The sequence below is a fragment of the Pongo abelii genome, chromosome 12 (assembly GCF_028885655.2).
Source record: "Pongo abelii isolate AG06213 chromosome 12, NHGRI_mPonAbe1-v2.0_pri, whole genome shotgun sequence".
Classification (NCBI taxonomy): Eukaryota; Metazoa; Chordata; class Mammalia; order Primates; family Hominidae; genus Pongo; species Pongo abelii.
The window spans coordinates 88144261-88167263 of record NC_071997.2 but is presented as its reverse complement, the minus strand read 5'-3'; the positions used below and the strand labels follow the sequence as shown (position 1 = coordinate 88167263).

The 23003-nt window shown below is 35.7% G+C and overlaps 1 protein-coding gene and 1 long non-coding RNA gene across 6 annotated transcripts in view; both read left to right on the top strand.

Moving 5' to 3' along the window:
* The window catches only part of CAMKMT (calmodulin-lysine N-methyltransferase), a 417058-nt gene that overhangs the window by 19011 nt on the left and 375044 nt on the right, over positions 1-23003 (top strand). For all 5 annotated transcript variants that reach the window (XM_024242778.3, XM_009237350.4, XM_002812071.5 and 2 more), the window contains exon 3: positions 9391-9455. In XM_024242778.3, the coding sequence (XP_024098546.2) occupies positions 9391-9455 (65 nt within the window). The remainder of the gene's footprint in view (positions 1-9390; positions 9456-23003) is intronic.
* The window catches only part of LOC112132101 (uncharacterized), a 72338-nt gene continuing 61904 nt past the window's right edge, over positions 12570-23003 (top strand). Inside the window, exons 1-3 of the long non-coding RNA XR_002913916.3 lie at positions 12570-12716; positions 20514-20625; positions 20736-20921. This is a non-coding gene — a long non-coding RNA (uncharacterized LOC112132101). The remainder of the gene's footprint in view (positions 12717-20513; positions 20626-20735; positions 20922-23003) is intronic.

Below are 23003 nucleotides of genomic sequence, written 5' to 3'. Positions count from 1 at the left end.
AATAATGCTTTCGGCCGGGCACGGTGGCTCACGCCTGTAATCCCAGCACTTTGGGAGGCAGAGATGGGCGGGTCACGAGGTCAGGAGTTTGAGACCAGCCTGGCCAACATAGTGAAACCCCATCTCTACTAAAAATACAAAAATTAGCCGGGTGTGGTGGCAGACACCTGTAATCCCAGCTACTCAGGAGGCTGAGGCAGGAGAATCGCTTGAACCTGGGAGGCAGAGGTTGCAGTGAGCCGAGATCGCGCCATTGCACTCCACTCTGGGCAACAGTGCAAGACTCTGTCTCAAAAAAGAAATAATGCTTTCAAGAATGACAAGTTTTGCTTCAGTGATAAGTTGAAATCAAATTTTTTATTTTGAATAGTGTTCTTAACTTTTAAAACATGCACTTCACTTCTATTATCTCAGTTTGTTTTTTAGAAATATAAAAAAATTACCATTATTACAAAATATGTGCATGTTATTTCTACTTGTTTCAGATTTAATTACAAGTATTTATTTCATCCTGATATATGAGAGACAGAGACAGAGAGAGACAGATGCAAGAGGAAGAGAATATTCTTATTAAAATTAGGCCATAAAACAATTCCCCTTTTAGCAATGTATCTTAAGTAAACAATCAGAAATAGATCTGATGTTTTCCACAAGAATGTTCATTGCAGCAGTGTGCACAATAGCACAAAATTGGGCACAATCTTAAAATCCAACATAAAGTTCTGGTTCAATAAATTATGGTGCAGACATCCATTGAACTTGGCAGCCATTAAAATCATGTTATGGGATATTACTTAATGATGTGGGAAACTGTTTATAATGCATAATTTGTTATAATTGATGAATAACAAATTGCAAAACAATATGGAAAAGTGCTTTCAGTTCTTTAATAAAAGGAATATGTGAACATAGAATAAGATTTGAAGGCTGCGTACCAAAATTCTCATGTTATCTCTCCATGTTAGGATTATGAGCAGTTTTTTCTTGAAGGAACCATATATTGCTTTTGTATTAAAACTTTTTTTGGATTTCAATACTGTCTTGTTGATAATTTTAATAGTTTCATCTTACTTTTTTTTTTTTTTTTTTTTTGAGATGGAGTTTCGCTCTTGTCACCCAGGCTGGAATGCAATGGCACGATTTCGGCTCACAGCAATCTCTGCCTCCCGGGTTCAAGCGATTTTCCTGCCTCAGCCTCCTGAGTAGTTGGGATTACAGGTGCCTGCCACTACACCTGGCTAATTTTTGTATTTTTAGTAGAGACAGGGTTTCACCATGTTGGCCAGTCTGGTCTTGAACTCCTGACCTTAGGTGATTCTACCTGCCTCAACCTCCTAAAGTGCTGGGATTATAGGTGTGAGTCATCTTGCATTTTGGAGGTTAAATATTTTGCTCCTTTTCATCTTTTCTCAGTATTTACTGTAGTTTTCCATATTAGTGTAAATAACCTCATCTATACCTAGAATCTTATAGGCCCAGAGAAGACAAAGAATCATTATGTTATTATGATTGTTTTATTTGTGATTGGTGACTTTGTTTTTTTAGATTATGATACTTTGGGGCCTAGTGCTTATTTGATCAGTCAGATTGCAAGTAACTTTTTTCTTTTTCTTCTTTTTTTTTTTTTTTGAGACAGAATCTTATTCTGTCGCCCAGGCTGGAGTGCAGTGGCACAGTCTCCACTCACTGCAAGCTCTGCCTCCCGGGTTCACGCCAATCTTCTGCCTCAGCCTCCTGAGTAGCTGGGACTACAGGTGCCTGCCACTACGCCCGGCTAATTTTTTTGTATTTTTAGTAGAGACAGGGTTTCACTGTGTTAGCCTGGATAGTCTCGATCTCCTGACCTCATGATCTGCCCGCCGTGGCCTCCCAAAGTGCTGGGATTACAGGCCTGAGCCACCAGGCCCGGCCAACTTTTTTCATCTCATTTAATTACCCTGTCAAAGAACTGGGCCTCTGTGACAGAAATAAAGAAAAGCTCTATTTTTATGGAAAGGGTAATACAATTTACATGTATTCTCTTACTATGTTTTAGTTTGCTTGGCTGCCAAAACAAAACACCACATACTGGGGGGCTTAAACAACAGAAATTTAGTTTCTTGCAGTTCTGGGAGCTAGAAATCTGAGATCAAGGTGTTGGCAGGTTTGGTTTCTTCTGAGGCCTCTTCCCTTTGGCTTGCAGATGGCTGCCCTCACACTGCCTTTTCAGAGGCCATTCCTCTGTGCATGCATGACCCTGATGTCTCTCTGTGTCCTACCTCCTCTTTTTTTTTCAGTTGATAATTTATTTTATTTTATTTTATTTTTATTTTTTGAGACAGAATCTCGCTCTGTCACCCAGGCTGGAGTGCAGTGGCATGATCTCAGCTCACTGCATCCTTCGCCTCCCAGGTTCAAGCAATTCTTCTGCCTCAGCCTCCCGAGAGGCTGGGACTACAGGTGCATGCCACCACACCCAGCTAATTTTTGTATTTTTATTAGAGATGAGGTTTCACCATACTGGCCAAGCTGGTCTTAAACTCCTGACCTTGTAATCCGCCTGCCTCGGCCTCCCAAAGTGCTGGGATTACAGGCATGAGCCACTGCACCTGACCCCTTTTTTTAATTTGTAATTTTAATTTTCATTTTTTCCCATAAGTTATTGGGGTACAGGTGGTATTTGGTTACATAAGTAAGTTCTTTTGTGGTGTTTTGTGAGATTTTGGTTCACCCATCAGCTGAGCAGTATACAGTGTACCATATTTGTTTATCCCTTGTCCCCCTCCCACTCTTCCCCGCAAGTCCCCAAAGTCCATTGTATCATTCTTATGCCTTTGCGTCCTCATAGCTTAGTTCCCACATATCAGTGAGAATATATGATGTTTGGTTTTCCATTCCCGAGTTACTTCATTTAGAATAATAGCCTCCAATCCCATCCAGGTCACTGCAAATGCCCTTAATTCATTCCTCTTTGTAGTATTCCATTGTATATATATATATATATATGTATATACCACATTTTCTTTATCCACTCGTTGATTGATGGGCATTTTGGTTGGTTCCACGATTTTGCAATTGTGAAATGTGCTGCTATAAACATGAGTGTGCAAGTGTCTTTTTCGAATAATGACTTGTTTTCCTCTGGGTAGATACCAAGTAGTGGGATTGCTGGATCAAATGGTAGTTCTACTTTTAGTTCTTTAAGGAATCTCCACACTGTTTCCATAGTGGTTGTACTAGTTTACATTCCCACCAGCAGTGTAGAGGTGTTCCCTGATCACAGCATCCACATCAGTATCTATTGTTTTTTGACTTTTTGATTATGGCCATTCTTGCAGGAGTAAGGTGGTATTGCATTGTGCTTTTGATTTGCTTTTCCCTGATCACTAGTGATGTTGAACATTTTTTTCATATATTTGTTGGCCATTTGTATATCTTCTTTTGAGAATTGTCTATTCATTTCCTTAGTCCACTTTTTGATGGGATTGTTTGTTTTTTTCTTACTGATTTGTTTGAGTTCATTGTAGATTCTGAATATTAGGCCTTTGTCAGATGTTTAGATTGTGAAGATTTTCTCCCACTCTCTGGGTTGTCTGTTTACTCTGCTGACTGTTCCTTTTGCTGTACAAAAGCTCCTTAGTTTAATTAGATCTCAGCTATTTATCTTTTTTTTTTTTTTTTTGCATTTGCTTTTGGGTTCTTGGTCATGAAATTCTTGCCTAAGACAATGTCTAGAAGAGTTTTTCCAATGTTATCTTCTAGAATTTTGATAGCTTCAGGTCTTAGATTTAAGTCCTCAATCCATCCTAAGTTGGTTTTTTATAAGGTGATATGAGGATCCAGTTTCATTCTCTGCATATAGCTAGCCAATTATCCCAGCACCATTTGTTGAAAAGGGTGTCTTTTCCCCCACTTTTTGTTTTGTTTACTTTGTCGAAGATCAGTTGGCTGTAAGTATTTGGATTTATTTCTGGGTTCTCTATTCTGTTCCAGTGGTCTCTGTGCTTATTTTTATACCAGTACCATGCTGTTTTAGTGACTGTGGCTTTATAGTATAGTTGAAATCAGGTAGTGTGATGCCTCCAGATTTGTTCTTTTTGCTCAGTCTTGCTTTGGCTATGCAGGTTCTTTTTTGGTTTCATATAAATTTTAGAATTGTTTTTTCTAATTCTGTGAAGAATGATGGTGGTATTTTGATGGGGATTGAATTGAATTTGTAGATTGCTTTTGGCAGTATGGTCATTTTCACCATATTGATTCTACCTATCCATGAGCATGGGATGTGTTTCCAGTTGTTTGTGTTGTCTGTGATTTCTTTCAGCTGTGTTTTGTAGTTTTCCTTGTAGAGGTCTTTTGACTCCTTGGTTAGGTATATTCTTAAGTATTTTTTTTTTTGCAGCTATTGCAAAAAGGGTTGAGTTCTTGATTTGATTCTCTACTTGGTTGCTGTTGGTGTATAGAAAAACTATTGATTTTTGTACATTAATCTTGTGTTTGGAAATTTTGCTGAATTCTTTTATCAGTTCTAGGAGCTTTCTGGAGGAGTCTTTAGGGTTGTCAGGGTAAACAATCATATCATCAGCAAACAATGACAGTTTGACTTCCTCTTTACTGATTTGGATGCCCTTTATTTCTTTCTTTTGTGATTGCTCTGGCTAGGACTTCCAGTACTATGTTGAAGAGCAGTGGTGAGAGTGGGCATCCTTGTCTTGTTCCTGTTCTCAGAGGGACTGCTTTCAGTTTTTCCCCATTCAGTATTATGTTGGCTGTGGGTTTGTCATAGATGGCTTTTATTACATTAAGGAATGTCCCTTGTGTGCCAGTTTTGCTGAGAGTTCTAATCATAAAGCGATGCTGGATTTTGTCGAATGCTTTTTCTGCATCTGTTGAGATGATCATGTGATTTTTGTTTTTAATTCTGTTTATGTGGTGTATCACATTTATTGACTTGCATATGTTAATGCATCCCTGCATCCCTGGTATGAAACCCACTTGATCATGGTGGATTATCTTTTTGATATGTTGTTAGATTCAGTTAACTGATATTTTGTTAAAGATTTTAACATCTGTATTCATCAAGGATATCAGTCTGTAGTTTTCTTTTTTGGTTATGTCCATCCCTGGTTTTGGTATTAGAATGATGCTGGCTTCATAGAATGAATTAGGGAGGGTTTCTTATTTCTTTAGCTTGTGGAATAGTGTCAAAAGGATTGGTACCAATTCTTCTTTCACTGTCTGGTAGAATTCTGCTGTGAATCCAGCTGGTCCTGGACTTTTTTTTGTTGGTAATTTTAAAATTACCATTTCAGCCTCGCTGCTTGTTGTTGGTCTGTTCAGGGATCTAATTCTCATGCTGTACTGACTGGGCTAGCTGGGTGCCTCAGGGTGTCTAATTTTTCCTGATTTAAGGTAGGAGGGTTATATTTTTCCAGGAATTTATCCATCTCTTCTAGGTTTTCTAGTTTATGTGTGTAAATGTAGTAGCCTTGAATGATCTTTTGTATTTCAGTGGTGTCAGTTGCAGTATCTCCTGTTTCCTAGTGAGGTGATTTGGATTTTCTCTCTTCTTTTCTTGGTTTATCTTGCTAATGGTCTATCAATTTTATTTATCTTTTCAAAGAACCAGCTTTTTCTTTCATTTGTCTTTTGTATTTTGTTGTTGTTTCAATTTCATTTAGTTCTGCTCTGATCTTGGTTATTTTCTTTCTTCTGCTGTGTTTAGGTTTGGTTTGTTCTTGTTTCTCTAGTTCCTTGAGGTGTGACCTTAGACTGTCAGTTTGTGCTCTTTCAGTCTTTTTGATGTAGGCATTTAGGGCTATGAACTTTCCTCTTAGCATCACCTTTGCTGTATCCCAGAGATTTTGATAGGTTGTGTCATTATTGTCATTCAGTTTGAAGAATTTTTTAATTTCCACCTTGATTTCTTTTTTGGCCCAGTGCTCATTTAGTAGCAGGTTATTTAATTTTCATGTATTTGCATGGTTTTGAAGGTTCCTTTTGGAGTTGATTTCCACTTTTATTCCACTGTGGTCTGAGAGAGTGCTTGATATAATTCCAGTTTTCTTAAATGTATCGAGGCTCATTTTATGGCCTATCATATAGTCTGTCTTGGAGAAAGTTCCATGTGCTATTGAATAAAATGTTTATTCTGCAGTTGTAGGACAAAATGCTCTGTATATATCTGTTAAGTCCATTTGTTCGAAGGTATAGTTTAAATCTATTGTTTCTTTGTTGACTTTCTGTCTTGATGACCTGTCTAGTGCTATCAGTGGAGTATTGAAGTCCCCTACTATTATTGTGTTGCTGTCTATCTCATTTCTTAGGCATTAGTAATTGTTTTATAAATTTGGGAGCTCCAGTGTTAGGTACATATATGTTTAGGATTGTGATATTTTCCTGTTGGACAGGGCCTTTTACCATTATGTAATGTCCCCTTTCGTCTCTTTTAACTGCTGTTGCTTTAAGATTTGTTTTATCTGATATAAGAATAGCTACCCCTGCTAGTTTTTGGTATCCATTTGCATGAAATGCCTTTTTCCACCCCTTTAAGTTAAGTGTGAGTCCTTATGTGTTAGATGAGTCTCCTGAAGGCAGCAGATATTTGGTTGGTGAGTTCTTATCTGTTTTGTGGTTCTGTGCCTCTTAAGTGGAGCATTTAGGCCATTTATATTCATTGTTAGTATTGAAATGTGAGGTACCCTTGCATTCATTGTACTCTTTGTTGCCTGAGTACTTTGTTTTTTTTGTTTTTGCTTTTTAACTTGTATTTTTGTTTTATAGGTCCTGTGTGATTTATGCTTTAAAGAGGTTCTACTTTGATGTGTTTCCAGGATTTGCTTCAAGATTTAGAGCTCTTTTTAGCAGTTCTTGTGGTGGTGGATGGGTAATGGTGAATTCTCTCAGTATTTGTCTGAAAAAGACTATAATTTCCTTTATATATGACACCTACTTATATGATGCCTAGTTTCACTGGATACAAAATTCTTGGCTGACAATTGTTTTGTTTGAGGAGGCTGAAGATAGGGCCCCAGTCCCTTCCGCATTGTAGGGTTTCTGCTGAGAAATCTGCTGTTGATCTGATAGGATTTTCTTTATAGGTTACCTGGTCTTTTGCCTCACAGCTCTTAAGGTTCTTTCCTTCATCTTAACTTTTGATGATCGATGGCAATGTGCCTAGGTGATGATCCTTTTGTGATGAATTTCCCAGAGCTTCTTGTAGTTGGATGTCTAGGTCTCTAGCAAGGCCGGGGAAATTTTCCTTGATTATTCCCCCAAATATGTTTTCTAAGCTTCTTCCTCAGGAACACCGATTATTCTTCAGTTTGGTCGTTTAACATAATCCCAGACTTCTTGGAGGCTTTGTTCATATTTTCTTATTCTTTTTCTCTTTGTCTTTGTTGGATTGGGTTAATTCGAAGATCTTGTTTTTGAGCTTGGAATTTCTTTCTTCTACTTATTCAATTCATTGTTGAGACTTTCCAGAGCATTTCACATTTCTAAAAGTGTGTCTGAAGTTTCCTGACGTTTTGACTGTTTTTTCTTTATGCTGTCTATTTCCTTGAATGTTTCTCCCTTCACTTCTTATATTGTTCTTTTGGATTTGCTTGCATTGGGCTTTGCCTTTCTCTGGTGCCTCCCTGATTAGCTTAATAACTAACCTCCTGAATTCTTTTTCAGGTAAATCAGGGATTTCTTCTTGTTCCGGATCCATTGCTGGTGAACTAGTGTGATTTTTTGGGGGGTGTTAAAGAGCCGTGTTTAGTCACATTAACAGGGTTGTTTTTCTGGTTCCTTCTCATTTGGGTAGGCTCCGTCATAGGGAAGGTCTAGGGCTGAAGGCTGTTGTTCAGATTCTTTTGTCCCACTGGGTGTTCCCTTGATGTAGTACTCTCCCCGTTTTCCTATGGATGTGGCTTCCTATGAGCAGAACTGCTGTGATGTCTCTCCTGGGTTCTAGCTACCCAGTGAGTCTACCTGGCCCCAGGCTGGTACTGGAGGTTGTCTGCACAGAGTCCTGTGATGTGAACTGTCTATGGGTCTCTTAGCTGTGGATACCAGTGCCTGTTCTGGTGGAGGTGGCGGGGCAGGGGGGTACAATGGAGTCCGTGAGGGTTCTTAGCTTTGGTGGTTTAATGCTCTATTTTTGTGCCGGTTGGCCTCCTGCTTGGAGGTGGTGCTTTCCAGAGAGCATCAACTGTAGTAATATGGAGAGGAACTGGTGGTGGGCGGGGCCCTAGACCTCCCAAGAGTATATGCCCTTTGCCTTCAGCTACCAGGGTGGGTAGGGAAGGACCATCATGTAGGGGCAGGGCTAGGCCTGTCTGAGCTCAGAATCTCCTTGGGTGGGTCTTGCTGTAGCTGCTGTGGGGGATGGGGGTGAGATTCCCAATACCTCCTCTTCTTATAAAGAAACCAGTCACATTGCATTAGGGCCCACCCTAATGACCCTATTTTAACTAAATTACCTTTAAAAGCCCTATCGCTAAATATAGTCACCTTTTGAGGTACCAGGGTTAGGGCTTCAGCATAAGAATTTGAGGGAAGTGGGAGGCACACTTCACCATAATTCTATATATCACTTATGACAAGTTTTAAATGACAAAGTGAATGTTGAAGTAAATTTTTATGAATTATCAATGGTTATTATAAACTTTTATAACATTCTAAAGAACTTCAGCTGTAAATTATATGGGAGAGAATGTAGAGGATTGTAGATGGATTAGCACTAATTTTTTTTTTCCTGAGAAACTCAAACTCTATGACCTATTGCACAATTGAGTCTATTTGTATATAACATATAGTATTTTTCATAGGTATTAATAAAATATCAGTGTCAAGTCAAATATTTAAAAGAGTTGTTAACTGAAGAGAGATTAGCATTAAAGGTGTTAGAATTAAGATTAGTGGGCAAAAGATACAAAAACTTTGCTCCCTGACATTCATAACTGTCTGTAGATGGAATAGCAGACCTGATGATTGGCTAGTTCTTTGTGACTGAAGTTCTGAATTTTTTGTGCTGTTATAGAGTAAATTTATGTATTGTTGAGTGTGGTTCTGGAAGGTGATGATTTTTCAACTTGATTCTCTAAGTATACTGTGTGGGTTTTTGGCTTTAAAAAGGTTAAGAACTTCCCTTTACATAATGAAAACGCAACAAGTAAATATTATTTGTTAGTACTTTAAGATGTAGATTAATCATTTAAAAAGTCATTATGTTAAATATTCTGAGGACCATACTGTTATTTCTTTTCCTTCTCCCTCTAGTGGGCAGAAAATATTCTTAAAATATAGCATGGAATAATTTATTGCTATTGGGTATGCCATAATATACAGTCTCAGTCTCAGCTTTTTTGAAAACTAAAAATGTTAACATTTCAGAATCATTAAAGCAAACGCTTTACTCCTTTCTAGGCATAATAGTGGATCCTTGAATGTTGAAGATGTCCTTACCAGCTTTGACAATACAGGAAATGTTTGTGAGTTATACATTCACTGTATAGAAATATATTTAGTGTTTTACAAAGTGAATTTATAGTTGATGTTTTCTTCTCACTAATATTTATTATACTCACTAAATGTATGCATATATGTATATATAATAGAAAGTTTTACTGTCTTTAGCTGAAAAATAAGCCTTGTATAAGGTACACCGACAAAATGGGATACTGCAGTTTCTACACTTTGCAGGTGTGTGTGTGTGGGGGGGGGGAGGTGGGGGAGGGAGAGAGAGAGGGAGAGAGAATGTAGGTCAGAAAGAACACTGGACACTGAAGTACTGTCCCTTTTATTTTTGTTTCTATTTTGACCTCAGTTAATTCAGTAGTGGGGCTGTTTCTTCCTTCTTTGCTTTGTTTTGGGTGATTTCTTTGCCATTCCCTGCTTCTTTACTTTCACTGTAGAATAAACCCAGAACATATTTTTCTTGATGCTACTATACATTAATACCAGAGTGTTTTTGTTTGATGCAGTATTACAATATTATAGAATATATTGCCTTTTCATCCAAGCTTCTGATTAAGTGGTGATAGATTTGTCCACTGAGAAAATCACTTAAATATTTCTTATAATTCTTGTAATTAATTTCATGTGATGAAAGAAATCAGCCAAGAATACCTTTGTGTCACTGAGTTAAACAGCATACCATCATAGGAGCTATGGACTTTGTATGTTTTTTGTATAGGACATTTCTCTTAAGATAGTGAATTGTCAATGAAATATGAGCATTTTAAATGTAAAAATAGTACTCATACTCTTTCTCAAAGAAAATATCAGTACTGTTAACTATTGTCTGAATTTAGGTAGTGTCTTTTGCTTAACAATGCAGCTTTATCAAATGAATAGATTTGTTTGATAAAATAGATTTGTTTGAATAGAATTATGTTCAGTAATACTCAGACAACACTTTTGTTCTTATGTCCATATTATGATAAGCTTTTGATTTTATAGAAAAATATTTGTGGTTCACTAAGGAATCTATAAATGTCCTTAAATTATCCTAAATACCTAAAATAATGTAGGTTTCTTTTTTGTGGATAGTCACAGATGTACCTTTTAGTTTCTTTCTTCTTTTTTTTTTTTTAATTTTCCAAACACCAACTTGAACCCAAATGCCTTTTACTTTCTCCATGTTGGCATTTAGTGAATTCTTTCCCACTTAGGCATATCTCATGTTTTTATTAGGTCTAGGCAAGGACTGGGCAAAGCATACCAATGATGGTTGAGGATACATACTCTTTTAGTTCTGGGGTAATGTTAAATATCATTAAGTCAGGCTTACACATATGTAATTTCAGAAAATGATTCTAGAATGTTAAATGTGGAATTTTTGATTCAGTAATGTAAAAGTCAAGTATTGTTCCCAGTTGATTCAGTATGAAATAGGGCCACTAGCTGGCAGCATTATGTAAAATAAAAATAATTTCCTAAAGGCATCAATTATTATTTTAGGCATGAATAACTGTCTTATCCTTCTCTAACATTTTTTCCCATCAACTTGTTCCGTACCCCGTGTTGTTGTTGCATGAACAAACGGAAAGATTGCATATTCAGGGTGTTTTTTCACTGTTGTCTGTTGTTTGGTAGAAAGGTTTAAGACTATGGAATGATACTCACCTGCATTTGACTTCTGGCTCTGAAATTCATCTTGAGCAATTTGTATCATCTCTATGAACCTCAACTGTTTTCATCTCTTAGGACTGGCTATATTATAAAGAAAGTACATACATACTGCATGGCTCAGAGTTGATATTCGATAAATGGAAGTTATTAATTATTACTGGCGATGAGTACCTATATAACCTCTTTTGGTTTTTTCCTAATAAAGAAGATAATATTATTAGGATTATTCTGTCTTATACTATTTTAATTGAACTAACAGGGCAGAAAAATTAGGTAAAATTAGCAAAATAGCTGTTTATTAAAATGCCTCGTTATAAATATTGTCTTAAAAACCTGAATATATTGCTAAGTGATAGAAGTGGTGACAAAAATAAGACCTCTTAAAATATGTTGTTTTGTGTACCTTTTATGTTTACTCTTTTTATTTTAACAGAAAAATCTATGTAGATGTTTCATTTAATGATAAATTGGTAAAGTCCTGTTCCAATAAAGTAAATATTGATTATGACTTTTATATAATCTTGGATGTAAAGTAACCACGGACTGGAAAAGTGATTTTTCACTTGATGCCTCAAAAATTTGATTTTATTATGCCAATAGTGATATTGAGTTTGTGACTGGAAAACCCAGCAGAGGGCGCCACAATCATAATTCTTTGTCATAGCCCAATATAATTAGGATAAATAGCTCAAATAATAACCCTAAGCTTTTACCATGTAGGCGTATAAAGATGTGTCTAAACATTTCTATTTTATTCATTTATAATATATTTAATATATTCAGTCATTCAAAAATACAAAAAAATAGATTTTTCCTGGCTGTTTAGTTTAATTTTTTAAAATATCAGTTTAATTTTTCTACTTCTAGATTTAAATAAAGAAGTACTTTTGATAGCGAAAGTTCCATACAAGAGTATCAGTTCATAAATCACCACCATGGTAGTATGTTAAAGGACAATTAGAATGAGGAAAAAAGTTTCTAATAGATGAGAGAACCAATAGATAGAATTATCTATTTATTTTAGGAATTTGTTTCTAGGTTAATAGTGCTTCCTAGTAATAGAAAAAACAGCTTAATTAAAACATTTTCTAGTCACAAAAACCTGATATGTGTAGATACAGTAAAAAAAAAGGTATGGTCATGGTTTAGTAGAACCATTAATTTCAATTTTAAGTTCATTTTGAATATCAGGGAGTGATTGTATTCATTGCAAATTTTCAGAGATGAAAGGATCAGTCTTACCTTCTGAATTGGTTTATGCTGTAAGTGAAAAGACATGGAAAATTCTCTTTAATTTTGGAAAATAAATGAAACCTCTAGATAACTTATTTCCTATTAGAAAAGATAATTTTTTTGTATATACTTTTTTTGTTTAGAAGTCTTGTGATTTTAAATGTATGAACTGCAAAGTGTTTTATATTTTTGTGGTAACTTTTCATTGCTTGAATTTCTTCGAATGTTATGGAAAGAAATTAAGAGGAATCTCATACAGAATGAATCACGTCTGCGTATTGATTTATTGCCGTGTGATATACGACCCAACCTTCTTTTTATATATTTATATTTACTATGGTGGAAAACAAACCATTTTGAAAGTGCTTACCTTTAACTAGGAATAGGTATGTATATTTAATTATTTGGTTTCTACTACTTGAGAACCTACTTTCTTTTGAGATATCAAAGCTTCTTGGTCAGGAGGTTGTGTCTACTATTGATTCATTGTGCCTAGAAAGACATGCTGGCAAGCTACCTAGGGAAAAGTATAGGATGACATCTTTCACCTCAGATGAGGTACTGGCTGCTTCTGTGTTTCCTTTGATATGTTGCTCAGATACCTTGGGTAATGAGGGAGTGCTCTATAAGCATTGTAGCAGATTTCTTGCTTCTGCTTTTTCTGTGGGCAGAAAAAGCTAGACTCCTTTCTAGCTTGTCCTCTGACCTCTGGTCAAAGAAGCTGCACCATGCTGTCTCTTCCAAAATCATTTTCCTCTTCTCCAAAGTCATTTCTTTCCACTACTGAAAGGAATTTTTAAAAATGTAGTTTTCAGTGTTTACTTGATCCAAATTTGGATATCATAGTGTCTAATATAACTATTTGTTGTTTATAACATCTCTTCTTATGCTTGGGTCTGTAATAGATTTATTGGGACATTTTTAGCACATCATCCTTTGTTGAGTAGTATGAACAGAAGTGTTAGTACTTCGTATAATTTATTATAAACTATGTACAATATAATGTATATAATCCTTTAAAGGATAGGAGGTCAGCAGTTATATCATTTCAATAATATCATTGTGAAGCAGGATTCCTGGCAAATGTTGCAGCTTAAGTCTGGGGGATGTATTGGTAAAACTTCTCTACTATTCTTTGAAAAATTTTTTTTTTCTTGGTTGAGCTCCATGACAGGACCCTGTGGTAGTTGGTGTTGCATTATCTCCTGGAGGAATTTGTAGACCCTCTGCCATATATACTCATACATGTGACAATGGTGATTTTTTTTTCCCTAGTGAATTCTAAGACTGACCAGGGTTTTTTTTTTTTTTTTTTTTTTTTTTTAATGGAGTTTCACTCTTGTCCCCCAGGCTGGAGTGCAATGGTGCAATCTTGGCTCACTGCAACCTCTGCCTCCCAGGTTCAAGTGATTCTCCTGCCTCAGCCTCCCGAGTAGCTGGGATTACAGGCGCCTGCCACCATGTCCAGCTAATTTTTATCTTTTTAATAGAGACGGTGTTTCACCGTGTTGGCCAGGCTGGTCTCGAACTGCTGACCTCAGGTGATTTACCCGCCACAGCCTCCCAAAGTGCTGGAATTATATGCAAGAGCCACTATGCCTGACTTGACCAGGATTTTTAATGCACACAGCTATAGACTTTGCTTCCTAGTGGTCTGCTAGCAGGATCTGTTTGTCTGTTTGTGATGTATCTAAAACTGATCTCTTCTGGGGTGGTAATCAGTTATTATTGAAAGAAAGACTCATTAAAATAAAAGTCAGGTGTGGTGGTATGTTCCTGTAGTCTCAGCTACTCAGAAGGCTAAGGCTGGATGATTGCTTGAGCCCAAGAATTTGAGGCAAGCCTGGGCAATATAGCAAGACATTTCCTGTAAAAAAAGAAAATCAAATATTTATCTTCCTGGTTTTTCTAGAGGAAAAAAATTATGTGTTTTCACTTTTTACTTGTATTTAGGAAACCAAAGGTAATAGTTTCTTTGGAAATATGGTCTAAATTTTTAGTTTTTCTGTTTCATTGTTGTTATGTTATAAAGTTAGGGTTTGGAATGTTGGTGAAATTATCAAAGCTTCAAAAATGTCAGCTTGGATTTTAGAATGATATTCTTATTCAAATAAAGATGTCTATATATGTAATGTATATGTATGTATATATGTATATGTAGCTATATATTGCATAAATGTAGCATATGTGTATACATATGCATGTATACATATATGTAGTATATGTGTATACATGTACATATGCAGTTATATAATGCATCTATGTAGTATATGTGTATACATATGCATTATATATCTATATATATGCATTGTATATTTATATTTATATACAGATATATACATATACACAGTACAGTAGTTTGATTAAAAAATGAAAAAGTTGGGCTTTTATGGGTCATTGCTCTGTTTTTAATTTAGAGTGGTTATGGAAGGTACCTGGGATATGAAGTTCAGGTTTTAGCTCTGCTGGTTATTAGCTGTGTAATTGTAGACAAGTCTTTGTACAAGTCTTAACTCCTTATGTAAAATTGAATAGGAAACAATAAGTACTTTATAGTGAGGTGAACATAATATTAGATAATGTGAAAGTACAAAGTAAACTGTAAATAGTATTCGTATTTTTTATGGTTAGTAATATCATCTGCCTCATTCTTGAATTTTTTCAGTACTGTTGTTATTCAAAATAATACAAGATAGAAGGTATTTTTGGTATGTGCCATTCTGTTTTAATATCGCACATTATTTTGTTATTTGAAAACATTGTAAAGCTACACAATTAAAATAGTGTGGCATTATTGTAGAAATACACATATAAATCAATGTTTTAGAATAAAGGGTTCACAAAGACCTAAATATATGTGACTTAACATATGATGAAGATACAATTTTAGTAAGAGAGGAAAGGATGGATTCTTCAATAAATAGTATTGGGACCATTGCCTAGGAATTTAGAAAACTAATAAAGCTGACTCCCTCCTATATACTATATGCCAAAATAAATTTAATATGGATTAAGTATTTAATTAAAAATCATAACACTCGTAGATATTTCAGATGAATAATTTTAATATATTGAAATCAAGAAGGTCCTTCTAAGTGTGAGTCAAACACTGTGAATTTAAAGATTAATAGATTGACTAATTTAAGATTTAAACACCCTTTATTCAAAAAGCAGCATCAAAAAAATTGAAATACAAATTACACACTGGCAATTGTTATTTATGACATATATTCAGATGAAGATGTATTTTCTTTATTTTATAAAGAGCTCTCACAAATCCATAATAAAAAGACAATCTGAAAACCTGTAAGACAGAGAAAAATATAGCCAAAAATTTAAGAAGAGGTATTTCACAAGAGAAATAGCAATGTTCTATATGTACATCAAATGCTTATTTTACTAGGAATTGAGGGAATGAATTTTAAAAGTGAGATAGTTTTTGCTTATCAGGTTGGCAAAGATGAAAGAAGTTAAGCAGTAATCAGTAAATTGTAGGGAACTGGGTATTCTCATACACTATTGGTGGAGGAGGGGAGGTAAATTAATTCTACTTTTCCAGTGGCAGTCTGATTGTATCTTTCATAATTTTAAATATCCATATCTTTCAACTAATGATTACCTTTCTAAAAAAAAAAAAAAAAAAAAAAAAAAGAAACCAGGATGGGAACTGTGGCTCACACCTGTAATCCCAGCAGTTTGGGAAGCCAAGGTGGGTGGCTCACTTGAGGCCAGGAGTTCGAGACCAGCCTGGCCAACATAGTGAAACCCTGTCTCTACCAAAAATGCAAAATTTAGCCAGGCTTGGTGGCAGGCATTTGTAATTCCAGCTACTCTGGAGGCTGAGGCAGGAGAATTGCTTGAACCCAGGAGGCGGAGGTTGCAGTGAGCTGAGATCATGCCACTGCACTCCAGCTTGGGCAACAGAGTGAGACATGTCAAAAAACAAACAAACAAAAAAACCATGGCAAAACCCCATCTCTACTAAAAATTACAAAAATTAGCCGGGCGTGGTGGCAGGCGCCTGTAATCCCAGCTACTGGGAAGGCTGAGGCAGGGAGAATCGCTTGAACCCGGGAGGGATTGGCATGTATTCCTTTTATAACTAGAAAAAATAATGATATTTTCATTTGAAAAACTACTCTTTAACTTCCAAACTGAGTATTTTTTTTTTTTTTGACCGAAAGCTATGATAAAATCTCAAATTGCTTAGGACAGCATTGTGAAAAAAAGGAGCAGTTCATTTTAGCAGTGAAAAAGTGTACAATATTGCCTGGGCATGGTGGCTCACACCTGTAATCCCAGCACTTTGGGAGGCCAAGGTGGGTGGATCACAAGGTCAGGAGATCGAGACCATCCTGGCCAACATGGTGAAACGCTGTCTCTACTAAAAATACAAAAATTAGCTGGGCGTGGTGGCGTGTGGCTGTAGTCTGAGCTACTCAGGAGGCTGAGGCAGTAGAATCGCTTGAACCCAAGAGGCGAAGGTTGCAGTCAGCCGAGATTGCGCCACTGCCCTTCAGCCTGGGCGACAGAGTGAGACTCCATCTCAAAAAAAAAAAAAAAGAAAAGAAAAAGTGTACAATATTTTGTTTTAAAATAATACTTTTTTTGAAGGAGCTCACAGCATGTTAGATGTTAATGTATTAGTCCCCCATTACACGTTCAGAGATCAAATCAGTTTAACCCTTTTTTAGGTTGGGAAAGTACAAAGAGGTTAAAGTCAGTCAGTGGCAGAATATTGAGCTTTGGGCATAGAAAATTTATAAGTTGTGTTACAAAATAAATATTTAAGGTTATCAATGTGTTATGTGGTTAGAACACATGGGTAATGATCAGCAGCCCTGAGATTATAGGGGACCTGAAAGCCAGTGGAGTGCTGATCGTATGCAGCGTAGCACTGGATTCTTAGTCCCTCTTTAGCATCGTAATGTACATGTAGTCTTTGATTCTTAGTCTGTGTTAGAATTTTTGGAGGTTGGCTTCGGTTGCTAGATGGTAGTTTCCCTAGCCATGTGTCTCCAACTTCTTAGCTCCACAGTTGTCAGGACAGTTTTTTCTTTTGGCTCAAAATTGGGTAACCATGCCCCTAATTCATAAACAGAGCCCTACACATTTGTTATCAATTACCAGAGAAGGAAAAAGAAGTCTCTTTTTAATGTATTTTAAAAATTTCTATTTGAAATAAGAAACCGCAGAATTGGAATGATTCTTTGACAGTAGAACTTGGTAGTATCATGGGAACCGACTGAAATAAACCCTATAATCCTTTGTAGATTCATATGCCTTAATCAGTGCAATAATATAGAGAGGTAGCTCATGTCTTTGTCATAAACCTGCTAGTTTCTCCCTCCTTTAAATATCTAAAGGGATGTTTCTAATTTAGGTACTTCCAAGTTTTAGCACAAGATATGTCAAGAAAGTCTTTTTATTTTTCCCCTGAGCAAATACTGAGTAGTTTTCCTTTGTCTGTCTTTTAAATAGCTACCATTACTTTTGCATCCTTTACAGTATTTGTCAGGAACTTTGTAAGTACTGTCCCGTTTAATAATCTTAACGACTTTACAAGGGGTGAGGAAACTGATGTCCAGAACAAGGTAATTTGCTTAAAGATTTAGTAGGTGGTGGCACAGGAATTTAACTATTCTACTTTATTTCTTAAAGGCTACATTTCTCCAAAATGGCGAGAAATGAATTTTAAAAGTTTGTGATGGGAATTGAAACTGAAAGTGGTAACTTGAAGGGCTAGAAAATAACTTTGGCAAATGGAATTCTGTGCAGCAGATTGTGTCTCAGAGGAGACTGATTAAAGGTCAAGAAAAATGGGCTCTCCAGGGTTTCTGCAAGGTAGTTGACAATCTAATGGAGTGGGGATTTGGGGAGTGTGGATAAGGGACAAAGAATGCATTTTCTTTTAATAGTCTTAAACCAAATGCAGGCTTTGTTTTACTTCAGTTTCTTTCTTTTTTCTTTTTCTTTTCTTTTCTTTTTTTTTTTTTTTTGAGAAGTGCTGATTTTTGTAACGGTCATACAATAGTAAAAACAAGTTATGTTTTAACATAGCTCCTTCTCTAAGGTACTTCTGAAGCTTATGGCTATATATTTTAAAAGTGCTTACATAAACATAAATCATGCAAAGAGCTCAACTAAAAGGATGTTTTTGATTTTAACAAAGTTGTTTGGATTGTGGATAGCCTTTCCACAGAGAATTGTTATATTTGACATTTGTATGAACTGCGTATATTGCACTACTCTTGTTAATGCTTGATAAGAACAAAATATTTGATGATTGAATGAATTTAGTGTTTGTGTGTATATACTCCATGTTAAAAAAATTTTTCTCTTCTCTGAACTTTTACTCTCCACTCAGCCCTCAGTCTGAATATTTTCATTATATTCTGGGAGGTGGGAACAGTTTGCAGGAAGGAATAAGGAAAAGTTTCCAGTCATTCTGTGTGTATGAGATTGAAAAGGTGCATGTTTTGTGTAATTATAGATATGCCACATGCTCACAATCTGCTTGTCCTAGTATGCTGGATCAGGTGTAGTCTTTGCTGCAGATGGTAAATTCATAGTTTGTCTTAAGCCTTTGCCCTTCTAGGGTTTTGAAGATCAGACTTCTGTATCACTTAATTTCTGGTTGATTTTCTACAAAAAAGTATTGTTTTTAATTGTGTGATAGTCAAACACAGACAAATAATATTTTGGTTAATCCTGGACTTTGTTTTTATTTTAATACTTGGTGACTTAATCAGAATTCAGTGGGGATTGACTGGACTGCCATTAGATACAAGTAAGAAATGATATGTGTGGGATGAAAACCGCAAGTTCTCCTCTGCTTGTGCCTATCCTCTGAATTTCTTTAAAAGAGAAATTAATGTAACAAGAAATTTGTTGGGGGAGGGGGCATTGATTCTTATTGCCCTCTTTGATCTTTCTCTTATTTCCCACAGATTTGTTTACATTTCCTTTTTCTCCCTCTCTCATCTACTGCCATCTCACATTGCTGCTGGTTTTCTACACCTCTTAAATACAAAATAATCAAGAAAAAAAAAAGCTAAGAAAAAATTCTAACTCTTGTATCCATCATGAGAAAACTCTTCTCTTCCATTTTACCCCCTTTCCTTCTGATTTTGTCATGATAGAACTGAGGAACATGGCTGTCAAGGTAGGATTTTTCTTGCAGGAGGTGAGCCTGGGGTAGGTAGACTGGAAGAAGAAGAGACAGAAACAGACCAGGTTCTTTTAGTTAGGGTGACTGTACAGCCTTGTTTGCCTCCGGTGGTCGCAGTTGTTCTTATCATAATTATTAACAGTGCTTACTTTCACTCCCAAAAGTGCTCTGATTTGGATGATAAATTATATGTGTATGTTTAGAAGACAAGGAAAGAGAAAGATTGGAAGCTTAATTATTTATAGTCATTTATAACTCTTTATCCCAGCATAGTACCTTTCACAAAGCCTGACCCAAGTGGTATTCAGTAAGTATGCATTGATTCATTTGAATCCCAAGTCATACCCAAACAAATCTGTTCATTCTACACAAGTGTATTTATATTTGATATGTTAATATATTCTGTATAATGGAGAGGTAAATCTAAGTTTCAATTTTAGAGGACATATACCACAAGCCCTATAAACTAATAGAAACTGAGTTCAGAACACATACATTTTTTATTTAGGTAATACAATAATTTTTAAAAAATTACAACCAGGATTTAAAAATCAGAAATATTCACATAAAAACATCGATTTTTCAGTTTCTTTTAGAGAAAAAAAAATGATCTAGTGGCCTGAGTCTGAGCTCACATGGTAATTATTATATGGAATGAGCAGGATCTTTATTTTGCCTTGGCACTCACTGCTCTACCCATGGACATTCAGATTTGCAATCGCTGATGCATATTGTATATTTGGAAGCATTTAAGATGTTAAACTTTGTATATTTAGTTATCTACTTAAGATGAGCCAATTCTCATTAGTCATGTTGTTTATCAAAGCTATTTAAATGAAATACTTAAAAATTCTTTTGGTGATAAGCCTTTTTTAAAAATTCAACGGGTTGATCATTAATCTTTGGGAAATATTTTTTTCCCATACCGTCCATGAATGGCAACAGCTATTAACAAATATTTATATTATTTAATAAAAAATAAGCTAACACTATCTTAAATATTTTTCAACAGCCAGTATCTTCGAGAAAGCGTATTTTTGAACATACTCATTTGAGTTAAAATTGTGAAATGCATTTAAAAATGGAAACTGAAAGTAGAACTACTGAAGAAATTTTAAATATTTGTGAGTACATGTATGTGTGTTTGTGCATGTATACTTATGTGTGTATATATATGTATGTACATAAAATACATGGTTAACTTGATCTTCATTTGGTTCTTGTTTATTTATAGATTGGAACAGAAAGAGCAATCTCAACAAGTGTTTATTAAGTTCTATTATGTGCTGTCCTGCATTTTCAATTCTCAAATGATTTATCAACTTTGAAGTACAAAGGAGTAAAACATTCTTTCCACACATGTTGAAGAAACTACTGCATGTTAAATTTGGATAAATATCTCAGTATCTGATGCATCCAGGTACTTGGATGATTTCTGTGGACTATATCTGACTTCTCACCAGCAAACATGTTTTAAAAATAATACAAAGACCGGGCGCAGTGGCTCACGCCTGTAATCTCAGCACTTTGGGAGGCTGAGGCGGGTGGATCGCCTGAGGTCAGGAGTTTGAGACCAGCCTGGCCAACATGGTGAAACTCCGTCTCTACTAAAAATAGAAAAATTAGCCAGGCATGGTGGCGGATGCCTGTAGTCTCAGCTACTCAAGAGGCTGAGGCAGGAGAATCTATTGAACCCGGGAGGCGGAGGTTGCAGTGAGCTGAGATTGCGTCACTGCACTCCAGACTGGGTGACAGAGAGAGACTCTGTCTCAAAAAAAAAAAAAATTAAAATAGCTACATTGCTTCACCAATGAAGAATTTACCCTGCTAACAATTTTTAGAATTTTGGCAAAAAAAATGGCTTGACTAACTACATTAAATATGAATTTAATGGCATGAACATATTGCCTCAGGACATGATTTTATTTGTACATTTTTAAGGTTTAATATATTTTCAGTTAAAATTATCTATATGTAGATCAATTTCTTGCTCTTGGAGTCTTTTCTGAAGCCTTCTGACCTCTTCCAGTTTGACCTCTACACCTGCAACAAACATCTTGACATCTTCCTTCACTATCATCTTGAGGATTCATTTCATTTCTTTTGTTTTGTATCTCGTTCTAAATTCCATGGCTTCCTTTTAGTTTACTCTGTTGTTTTGGAGGATTATAAACTCCAATAGCTTCCTGAGAAAGTAAGGGGAAGTAATTTTTTGAGAACTTGTGATACTTTGGTTGGATATTAAATGATAGAATTTAAAACAATTTCCCCTTCAAAGTTTTACAGTAATGTGTCATAGCTTCTAGAGTTGCATTTGAGTAGTCCAATGCTATTCTAACTTATCATTTTTATGAAACTTGTTAATTCTCTGTTGATTGAATCTTCTGTTATTCCCATTATTCCAATATTTTATGATAAAATATCTTTGTGTGGCTGTATTTTCAAACATTGTGTTGGACATTTCTTGGAATTTTCAAACATTGTGTTGGACATTTCTTGGGCACTTTCAGTTTAGAAAGTCGTATTTTTCAGTCTGGAAAATTTTTTTGAATTACTCTTTTAATGACTTTCTTCCCTCTGTTTTCTCTGTTTCATTCAGAAACTTCCATTTTTTGAATATTGTACATCCTGGACAGTTCTCTAATTATCTTTTCATCTTTTGTTTTGCATTTTTTTTTTTACTTTTTCTTTACTGTCTTTTAACCTTTCTGTTGAGTTTTTTATTTCTATTTTTATGCTTTTTAATGTCCAAAGTTCTTTTTCTCTTTTCTTAGATTTTTCCCCCATAGCGTTCTTTTCATATTTCTTAATTGCCTTTCTTGCTTTTTTTGAAGATATTACTGAAAGTTTTTTTTTTCTGTCTTTATAGTCTTTGTTTCCTATAAATAGCTTCTTCTGTTTCTTTTCTTTGGTCTCTGTCTGTTACAGTAGAAGCTTTCATTACATTTCTGATGATCCTTAAGAGATGTATACTGCAAAACTGATTGGAAGGGTCACTGATATTATAGTTTCCTCTGTGGGATAATCTGGTTGGGTTGTTTCTTAGGGAACCCTGGATGTCCATATGGTGTTTCCCTTGAGCTGGCCAGTTTATCAGAGAAAACACTTTTGAGTTTGCTGCTTTGGGCAGTATGTATACCTTAGCAGCTAGCATTTTGGAAGATGGATAGGAAGAAGAGTCCTCAGTTACTCAACCCCCTGATTCAGTTACTCAACTCCCAGTTAAAAAGTATTTTACCTTCCCTACCACCACCCTCCTTGAGCTGCATGAATGCCCTCCAGTCTGGAGAGACTAGACCCGAAGACGTCTGACAGGATGGAGCAGGGGTAGTTGCACATATCTTTGGAATAAGAGATGAGATTTCAAGATCTAATTGTTTCGTAAGTAGATTTTCAAGAAATTCTTCTTTGTTTAGTCCATCCTTATCTGTACTCACAGACATGTAACTCCGGTTGCTTCTTAGCTTCTCACCACTGCTGATGTAAGATTCAGCTTTTTGTG